General features: G+C 41.7%; 1 protein-coding gene across 1 annotated transcript in view; it reads left to right on the top strand.

The window, feature by feature from the left end:
• The window catches only part of LOC104285973, a 20,828-nt gene extending 17,151 nt beyond the window's left edge, over positions 1 to 3,677 (top strand). The window contains exons 5-7 of the mRNA XM_009884501.1: positions 540 to 682; positions 1,385 to 1,582; positions 3,515 to 3,677. Of these exons, the coding sequence (XP_009882803.1) occupies positions 540 to 682; positions 1,385 to 1,582; positions 3,515 to 3,626 (453 nt within the window). The 3' untranslated portion in view covers positions 3,627 to 3,677. The remainder of the gene's footprint in view (positions 1 to 539; positions 683 to 1,384; positions 1,583 to 3,514) is intronic.
• The last annotated feature ends 6,549 nt before the right edge of the window (positions 3,678 to 10,226 follow it).

The following is a 10,226-nucleotide window of genomic DNA, read 5'->3' on the forward strand; positions in this document are numbered from 1 at the left end:
TTTCCTCCTACCAGTCTGAGCAGTCCTTTTGGCTGGAGGTACTACATTACTGCTGGTTCTGATCAGCAGTACGTTACAACCTCACTAAGATCAGGTAGCAGCTTCACCTAACACTGAGATCCAGTGCTCTGGACCATGCCTCTCCCTATGCATGGGCTCTAGGGAACACTGATATCTGTCTACGGCACAGCACTTTTTTTCCAGATTAATTTAGAGGCCGAACCAATAAGCCACACAGTCCTGCATTCTCCACCCAGAGCTCACACACAGGCTTGCCCACACAAAGAGGAAGGAGGGGCTGGGCAGTAAGATTCACATGCTTAAAGACACGTTTTCTTCTTTACTTTCAAGGAATTACGCAGTGCATCACTATGATTCTAAGGAGAATTTGGCAATCGGCACCTCAAATTGGTGTACCAACAGCATAATAAAACAGATTCACCTTTTAACTAATTCTGACATTGAAAAGATTTAATGATATCATTATTAGAAAGCAAGGGGAAAAAAGGAAGTGACTTCTCTTATTTTTGCCTTCCCAGGAGTTGAACCTTTCATTCCAGGACCTGGGTGATCTTTACCAGGTGGAAAACTTCAAAAGGATTCTTAAAAGATTAATTCGGGTGGAAAAACTTTGGTTGGTGGACAATTCTTTGACGGACCTAAGTGCCATCAGGTTGCCAAGGTAGTCAAAATGTCCTGTTTCTATTTTTTATGCAATATCATTGAAATCAAAGCTATTATTTACTTCAGTAATAGCTGGAGCAAACTCTTGAGAACTGCTGAGATATGATATTTTGGGGGGGATTATATTGAGAATCCATCCGTATCTTGCTATTCTGAGTTCATGTCATTCCCAAGTTGAAAATACTCAGTGAGGAGGTCAGGTGATGTTTCCTTTATTCCTGGTGGATAATTCATGAGTCTCATCAAATTCAGTGATACTTTTGCTAAACGGGAAAGTTGTTGAAAACCAAAGGAATGTATATGAGGAGATGGTGGAACGTCACCCAAGCAGAGAGGCCAGATGTGACCATGACAACTATATTTTTACAATCCATCTATTGCTACTGTGTTGTCGTATGTTTGGGTAAATGGAAGGTTGTAATATTGAGAACAACAATAATGATATATCCTTTGTACAATATAAAGAAAGCTGAGAGTATAAAGTGTAGGGATTTGATCTTGCGGTCTATGGGTAGGCAAAAGTAACACAAATGTAAAACTAGCATGAAAGCAGGTCTCGAGGATTCAAATTCTTGTATCTCTCATTGGAAGCCCTTAGTTGCCATGGCTTCAACTACATGAAGAGCCATCCCTATGTCAGCTTACATGTGTATAATATTACAGATGTGATCAGTGATGCCATATGCTTTATGCTTTACAGATGCAGAGAACTAAATGTCAATAAAAACCACTTTACATCCTTCAAACAGCTGCCAAAGATACCTCAGATTCAGCATTTATCACTTGCTGAAAATAACATTATGACACTAAGTGGAATATCAGACTTCAGACATACTCCACTTGAATCCCTTATACTCAAGAGGAATCCCTGTGAATTTCAAGAAAGATACAGACAACTGTAAGTCTTACCATCTCATAGCCAACAAAAGTTGAACAATACAAAGAAATGATTGTGAGAGAGTTCAAAAGGAATAGGAACTCAAATGCAACAAGCTCTCCCAAGCAATCTTTTTCTTTTCCCATAGTCTCAACTATCATAAATGCTCCAGGAACATGGGCTGGTGAGCCAGTATCTGATAATAGCCACAAAATATTCAGAAACTGCCTAGGAGGCTTTCTAATCACATGACTGGCAGTTCTTGAACTGAGCTAAGTCCATGGATCAAGTTTAGAGACCGTGAGTAGGGCAGATAAATTAGATTCCCTTTTATTAATAGAAACTACCTATTACTCAAACTCTCTTCAGTCTCATTGCATCCCTCGTGTATTCTGAAAGGAGTCTAAATTGCATTACATGTCAGAGATGGGATCAGAAGGATGTGTTGAAAGATGGGAGCTAAAGCAAGAGGAAACTAAGTTACCTTCATTTGATTTTTCTGGATTCTATCTTCTGTTGTAGCACTGTGGAAATTGCACTGCCTTGAACACCCCGCTCGGCGTAGGTATATGTTGCAGGCAGTGCAGTATAGTGTAGACTTAACAGAGCTGCTTTCGACACTGGAAATGAAAATTCAAATCCAAAATAGAGTATATTCAGGGGAATATAATTTAAATCTCATGCATGTTTTGACACTCCCACCCCTATCCTGTTCTTCCCCAGTTGCTTTGATCCCAAAACTCTCTTGCCAGGAAAAAAAAAATTGCACACAGGTCAGAAAGGGGAATGAAGCATGTTCCTTCTGAACTCCTCAGAAATCTGCATGGTTGCGTGTTTTTCCCCACTACAAACACAGAGTCATAAACCTTATGTTTCATCTCTTCCTGGGAGGGGAAAAAAAAGACAAGTTTTAAAGAAAGTGTTTAATGAAAACCTTTCTGAGTTTCCAATAGGTTTTTTTCTTTCAGTCTAGTAGCATCCCTTTGACAGTGTGATGGTGATGCTTGTGCTTTCTAATGGAAGACAGGCAGATATCAAAGTGAAAGGTAAAAAGTAAATTGAAAATAATGGATTTCACATTTTCTTTACATATCAAAAGGTCCAGGAGAAGAAAAGCTGAAAAGCACTTTTTAACAATTACTGATTATGTTTCTGCTCCCAATCCTACCAGTTCTTAAGGGAATTAAATATAGATAACTCTGGTATTACTTTTACTGCCAGTGTTGGAAGACAGAATGAAGCATTTTCATGCTGAGTTGCACGCTGTGATTGAGCACTGGAGTCCACGCTCACCTCAAAAGGCAGAGGAGCAAATACCATAGCATGTGGGTTAACACCCAGTGCGATGCTTATATGGGGGACTACGGCTCCATCAGCAGTTTTCATGACTGAGGTTAGAGACACTGATGTGTTGTTTAAAAGGGACAGTATATTAGGAGGTAGAGGCGTTCATTTCGATTTGGCATCGCAGAATCATAGAATCATTTATGTTGGCATGCCCACAAAAAAAAAAAAGGGACATTCCCTGCACAGAATTGCGAAAAGGTTTGCAGAGAGCCCTGTCACAGAAGTATAAAAGTTGAGTTGCAGTTCTTGCAGTCTGAATCTTCGCTTTTTAGCAGTCTAGGAAATTCAGTCCAGGCTAACACTGTGTCCTGTCTTTTGTATTAGACAACTGGTTTGGTTCTACTTTATTAAAAATGTAGATACTTGCAGTGTTTTACTGAGTCTGAGGATATCAAAATTGTGCAACAGAGTGAAACCTGAAAATGTTTAATTAGCTTTTCATCAGATAAATTCTGCAGCACATGACTAATCAAGATTTCCAACAATACAAATATATTTTGATACGTTTGAATCCACTGATTGTTTTTTATAAGTGTCTATTTTGTTCTCAGCATTTCCTTAGATTATTTCTCTCAATTTCTATTTTTTCTTTTGTCTCTCTTTAAGTGTATTCTCCAGTTTGCCAAATCTGAAAATGCTGGATGGTATCCCAAAACTGCCTGAGGACTGCTCACCCCCAGATATCAGTTTTTTTTTCAAAATGTGTACTATACTCTAGCACTGTATTTTTGTAGGATCACAGCTGTGCTAGAATCACCCCATTTAAAAGGTACAATAGAACCTGTGTATGGAAGTCACTCTTTTTTTTCTGATCAGAGATACTAAAGCAGAAATACAATTTTTTAATGCATTTGTGATACCACAGACTTCAAGTGAGTATGGATAAATGACATGTAAATAAGACATAATGTGTATACTGAGTGTCATGAGTTTGGTGTATTAAAAATACTGCATGACTTTCTTGTCTAGGAACTCTATGTAGACAACAACTTGCAATTATTGAATCTCACTGCATTTACTTCAAACATGTCCAAGTTCAGACCACATGTCCATTGTAGGAAATGGTACATTCCTACAATGGGATTAACATTCAGGCTGCAAAGAAAAGGAAAAAGAAAAAAAAACAAACCCTGAATGAAAGAACAGGCTATGCATATCCTTCTCTGTGTCCCACCAATGTCGTAGTGCTCTTTAATGCACTTTGTAGCTGGGAAAGGCGGAGCTACCCCAATCATTTTGACCCTTAGAAATAAAAACATAATGCAAAACGTCTTTGCTTGGGAGTTTGGTGTGGCTAGAGACCACTTCATGAAAAAGGAAAGAAATCTTTTGGCTCATTGCTGGCATTGTTTGGGAATGTCTTGTTGCTTAATAGAGGTTCCTCAAACCAAAGCCACAATGAGGGGAAAGAGCTGTGGATGCTGAAAAGGGATTTGTAAGGGCTCCCCAGGATATCTGAATGCAATTATCTTTGAGAGGTATCTGTCCTTGTCTTTGATTCATTTGCTGTTCAATTGTAGCTTTTTTTTTTCCCAGGCAGCTCATGCTGGCACACAAATAGCTGTGCCACTAATGGCTCAGGAAAAGAATGACAGAGTCCTGGAAAATGAAGACAATTAACAGAATTGCCTAATTCCAGAGACAGTCAATAAATTCTCTGCTGTGTATTGGCTGCGGGCTCGGTTTGGTTCAGTTACATGGGGAGGAGAAATGACTGCTCAGCCCTGTAGAACTCTGCAGTGCAATGACTTATCTGCCGAGAGGTCGCAGCAGCTCCCTATAATATCTGTATTGGATCAGGGCAAGAGATAACTACCTTGAAAAGTTTCCAGGCTCTCCTTTAAGAATGTTCTTACCTCTCCCACAGCCTAGCAGTCAAAACAGTTGATGGAAATATTGCACGGACTAGGTGACAAGATTTTGAATGCATAAGAGTGTCTATCTCAAAGTATTTTCTACATCTGTGAAAGAAAAAAGACAATGGACCACTGCAAAGAGGTGTCGGGTTGAGCGCTCACACTCGGGAAATACTCTTGCAACTCATAGAAGCAGGCCAGTTCCTTCCCAGCATTCGCATGCTCACAGGGTTTGATAACTAGGCAGGAACAGACCACACTATGATAAGCCCCTCCATAAACGTACTACAGCATCAAGATGGTACAGTTCAATGATAAAAGGCTATGAGCTTTTACAGGTTCAAAGGAGAGATGATGTGGTTTACACAGAAACAACAAGGGAACCAGAGCTTTGAAACATAAGATCAACATAAAAATCCCACTGTTGTGTTTGGGAATGGAAAGGGTTAAAAAAAAAAAGGGTGAGCTATAGTCTTTCAACTGAGGACCTATGTGAGAAAACACCACCTCCTCAGAAGCAAGGCAGGGAGCAAAAGCAGAAGGGAAACAGAGCCTGAAGGACCACCCTTACTGACCCAGCCAGAGACAAGCAGACAGCAGCTGACTACTGAGTGCTGTGAGGCTGCGTGCCTGGAGACGGGAAAGGGAAGCAGGCTTTTCCCAAGGTAACACACTCTAGGGAGCATTCAAATCAGCGATGTTCAAATCACAACGAAAAGCACTTGAGGACTAGGCTCTCTTCCCAGAATTCGGCATTAGAAAGTGAGACTGAGCTGGGAAACTGCCCCAGTCCCATGGGTAGACATTTCAGTTACGAGCTCCTAGTGAAGCTGCCACCCACTTCTTGCACATCTAATTAGGAGCTGGTCGAGTCTCTCCTGGGAGCACGCTCAGAGGCTTTGTTCTTTAGACCTGAGTCCTGGGTCAGTCACAAGAAAGAGGCACAGACAGTGATTTATTATTTCCGGACAGAAAGTTGGTTCTACTCTCATAATTTTTCCTTTCATTATTTTAATGGTCTGGCTTTGGAGTCCCAGAGAAATATGAGGTTAATATCTGGGGAGCCCTGCCGATTTTATTTAAAGTGTATCCAGGAGCAAGAATGTATTGGTAATGTTTGAGTCACTTCGCTGCAATGAGCTTTAAATGAGATGTTCGCTATCAGCAATGTCACATGGGAAACTGGGGAAAAAAAGAGCCATTAGGTTCCAGCTGGTTGACTGGACAACAGCCATAAGACCAAGGAAGCACACTGGATACATTTCAACATTACTGGTCAACTAGAAACCCCAGCAGCAGGAACCTTTTGAAACTGGCCTCGAGTTCATGCCAAATCAGGGATAAATTAATATACGTTTTGGGTTCTAAATGAGATTATTACTATCTAACTTTATTTTCCTGCCAAGCTTACATTCAGCTTCGCTCAAGAAAAAAATAAGTCTGCAGCAAATTACTCCTGAGTTTTACTCCCTTGCTTTTCCACAGTTATGTTATGGAGAGGTCTAATCGAAACCTAGTCTAAACCTTCAGAAGAATCTGGAAGGAATGGAACAAAGGTAGAGCCTTTATTCTGCCAGAGCTTTGGAAATTTCATCTGTTGTGATTGCACTCTGAAATATAAAATAATGGCTATCACCTGTGACCTCAATAGCAAAGTATCCTGAAATCAGTTTCCAGTTATTCATAAAGAATCCTTCAAACCTGACATTTCATGAAAATTCAGCAGAGTGTTCCCAAAGTCTTGCCTAACATCATGGGACAGGTCCAGGGCTGATAGAGCTCAGAACTGAGTTCCCAAATCTCATTTTAACTGTCTCTTCAGTTCTTATTATGTCTAAATCTTTCAATACAAAATAAAAAGTGAGCAATATCAAATCAAAAGATGGATTCCTTAAATGAACAGAGAGAAAACAAGACTTTTCATTTAATCAATTTATTATGATCCCAGGAATTCCAGAGCAGGGTATAAAAAATCTGTAAGTATTACAGTACATGGGTCATGGAAGCAAAGAAAGTTGTAACAGAAAAGAAATCATCAACTACTGATGAGCATTTCAAAGAAGAACGTTTGCTCATAAACACGTTAACCTTGTAGAACAAGAAGCACAAAGACCCTGTGTTCATATTGGTCCAAATTATTTAAATCACTCAGGAAATAAAGGCTTTGAGCCAATGTCGTCCTCCGGGACCGAGCATTGCGGCACCGGTAGTAGATGTGAATACAGTGAAAAGCAAAGCAGTGGCTTTCCGTGCAAAAGGAGACCTTGCAAAAATGTTGTCTTTTAGTTCCTTACACTGAGCTACAGACGGTGAGAGAGTGAATCGGAGGCAAATCAGAGCTGATCAGTTAAGCCTGTAATTCATCATCACAAATGCTAATGCAAATGGCTCAAGTCCAAATTTATACACCCATATAGAGTAACTAAGTTGTCAGTGATTCCCTAGAGTTTAGCCTGCTCGTGCTGGAGCACAGAGCAGTTAGGAGGACATCACAAGTGACTTCCTGAGGTCCTTGTCAACTCTCGGGTTGCTGTATCTGTAAGAAATTTGCCTGGCACACACTTTGAAATACGCTGTGGGTGAGGATCTGGGTGAGGAGGTGGGTCTCGGTGCTCGCTGCATCGTCATCGCCCACGAAACAGCCGGCGCTGCGTGCTGTGCCCTGACGGCTTGCTGCCGTCCCACGGCACGGCGGGCTCTGCTTTGGCCGCTGCTCCTGAAGCCAGTCCAGCTCTTCCTCCATGCACCAACTTGCATGTTCCCGTGGCCAGAAAGGGGATTAGTTTTCTTTTGTCTGCCCTGGCTTCAGTTCATGGTATTTGTGTATTAGTGACGCCAGGACAGCGGTGCTTTCAGTGCGTGTTTATTCCCGTACCAAACACAAGTGACTACCGAAGTCCTTCCCGCATTTCATTCTGCAGCAGAACTTGCAGTGACTTCAAAGCTGCAGAAACACAGCTGTATTCTTCCGCATGGAAGGAAAGAAACTACTCACAAATAAGGGATCAGCTTACCAAAAAGGGCACTATGAGGCTGTTAACCTTTGAGAAGCAGAACACTCTCCCCTTTCCCTGGAGAACTTTCTGAAGATCTGAGTATATTCGTTTGTTTTACCATTTCCTTCCTGACTGATTAAAATCAAATACCTTCTGGTCTATGTAAGGCAGCTTTCGATCACTGCCACTTAAGTTTTGCTGTTCAATAAAGAACCTTCAGCATTTTTTATGATTTCCTTGCTATCAGCACTAAAAGAAAAAATGAATTTAGTGAATATACTGACTGATGTTTTGGTCTATTTGGATACATGTATGAGACATGCAGAGGCACATTGGCAGGAAGCACGGGGGGAAACGAGCTATTAAGATGTCCAAGAGCATGCATTTTTCATTTGTAATCTATCATCCAAGATACGTTTACTTTGGAATTGCCAGGTACCACGCTACATTATGTACTTGAAAGCACTGAAGATAAGGAAAGAAGGCCATTGACAACATATGCTTTGGATAAAAGCAGCTATAAAAATAAAGGTAATGACCATAACAGGGACGAGACAAGCATGGACAGTAACAAATTGGGAATGACCAGAAAGTTCATGAGTAGTCAAGCTACAGGAAACTGTGCGGTCAGCCTTGGGGAGTGAAATCCAAACCTTTTTTTTTTTTCTTTTTCATACTGCTCATTTTATTTTTACTATGTGTTAACACACTGTATTTCCCATTCCTACTCTACGCAGTCTATTTTCTTTCTAATAGATTGCTGTAATTACTCTTTACGACCTGAGCACTGAGCCAGTTTAAGGATGCACCTATTAAGAACCATGAATGATGAAGTCAGATGTTTCTTTGATGGAATTTTAATTTTCTGTGTAAAGTGTACAAAGTTCCGTTTTTCTGAGCTCGCGGAGAATCAAACAGGAGACTGCATCTGTGCTCTGGGCTCCGAGCCCTTTTTCAGTCAGTACTTAGCTCTCACCTTTTCTCAGCATTACACATCTTTGAGCTTTACTCTCCTCGGTTTTATCGTATTCCTTTTTCCATGTTAGCTCAGTCACACTCTTGTGGCCTCAAAGACCTTCACCATGTTGGGCTAATGCTTCCCATGAGCCTGGAACTCTAGCCCAGGGTGTCTCTAGTCGCTCAGGGAGCCGTAAGCCTTTTGCTGCCTCCCAGACCTGGCTGTCCTCTCCTCCCTCATCGGTCCTGCCCTGCAGCATCCTCTGGTTCCACCTTCAGGCCCACCACTGCGTTTGGTATGCCTGGTATTATGTAGGTGAAACAAAATTGTTGGTGGAGCAAGAAGTTCTGTGGGTTTAAATAAATTGGTCAAACAATGTCCATTCTGTATGAGCTGTTCCTATTCGTCTTTAAAAGGTGGAATTCTTTGTGAGGACAGATGTCCACATCAGAGTACATTATAGAGGAACAGCTTGGAGGATGTTTGAAATCAGCGGTGTCTAGAAGACAAAGAATTAGGAGCTTAGACTTTCTGCATTCCTTCACTCGGCTTAATGTTTTACCACTGATTCTAACGTGAAGTATTGGCAGTCTGTTTTCCTCTGCTGTTTTCTTTCTCCATAGATGTATGCCTGTAGAGAAAATGTCATATAATGTTAATTCTAATTACAGAGGGAAGTGCTCAAAGTGCCTGTCATGGCCTATGACACAAAGATTATATAAAAATGTCCTAAGTTTTTTACTGTAACAGTATCACAGTCAGGCACTCTGAACCAAAAAGCCTCACAGTAGCAGGGCACCTAATTATTATATTTGGTGCCTGATACTTGTCAGTTTGAAGGTGCTGCAATAATTCCAGGGCAAACATCTCTGCAGATATAATCCCATTCATTCCAGTCGGGTTTATTTACACTACAGATGTCTGACAATTATTGAAAAGGCCGTAATTAATTCTGCCCTAGATGGGCCTTTAAATTCTGGATCTTCACACGCCAATGCAGCATCGCCCGGATGCCTGAAGTAGTTTGGGTGCTGGATGAGGGATAACATTCACAGCACACGTGAGCTCGGGCAGGGCCACAAGGCAGCAGTTTGTATGATCAAAGGTGTCTGAGTTTGAGCATAGTTGTGTGGCACTGCACAGTCCTGCAGAGCGCTGTCAGGGGGTATAACAGCATGAACAGGACTCTATAGCCTTGCCATAACGAGATATTCAAGAGAAGAAAAAGGAACTCCTTTTTCAGCCAACCCTGCTGGAAACTCGGTATTATTACGTGTCCAAGCCTGCGGTGCTGTGAAGTAGCCCTAGTCCTCCAAGACCAGACGTTTGGGAACCGCAGTCCCAAGGAAGGAGGCAGCCCAGTGCAGAGGCAGTTTTTGTGCCTGGGCAGCCTGACCAGGAGAGGGCTGGTGAGAGAAACCAGCTGGGCTGTGGGGACACACGTGGCCGTGGACTGCGTAGACCTGGAGGAGAGGACCGAGCCTGGGCAAGGGCTGGAAATGCGGTGT

Source organism: Charadrius vociferus, unplaced genomic scaffold (assembly GCF_000708025.1).
Source record: "Charadrius vociferus isolate BGI_N301 unplaced genomic scaffold, ASM70802v2 scaffold104, whole genome shotgun sequence".
In the NCBI taxonomy this organism is placed as follows: Eukaryota; Metazoa; Chordata; class Aves; order Charadriiformes; family Charadriidae; genus Charadrius; species Charadrius vociferus.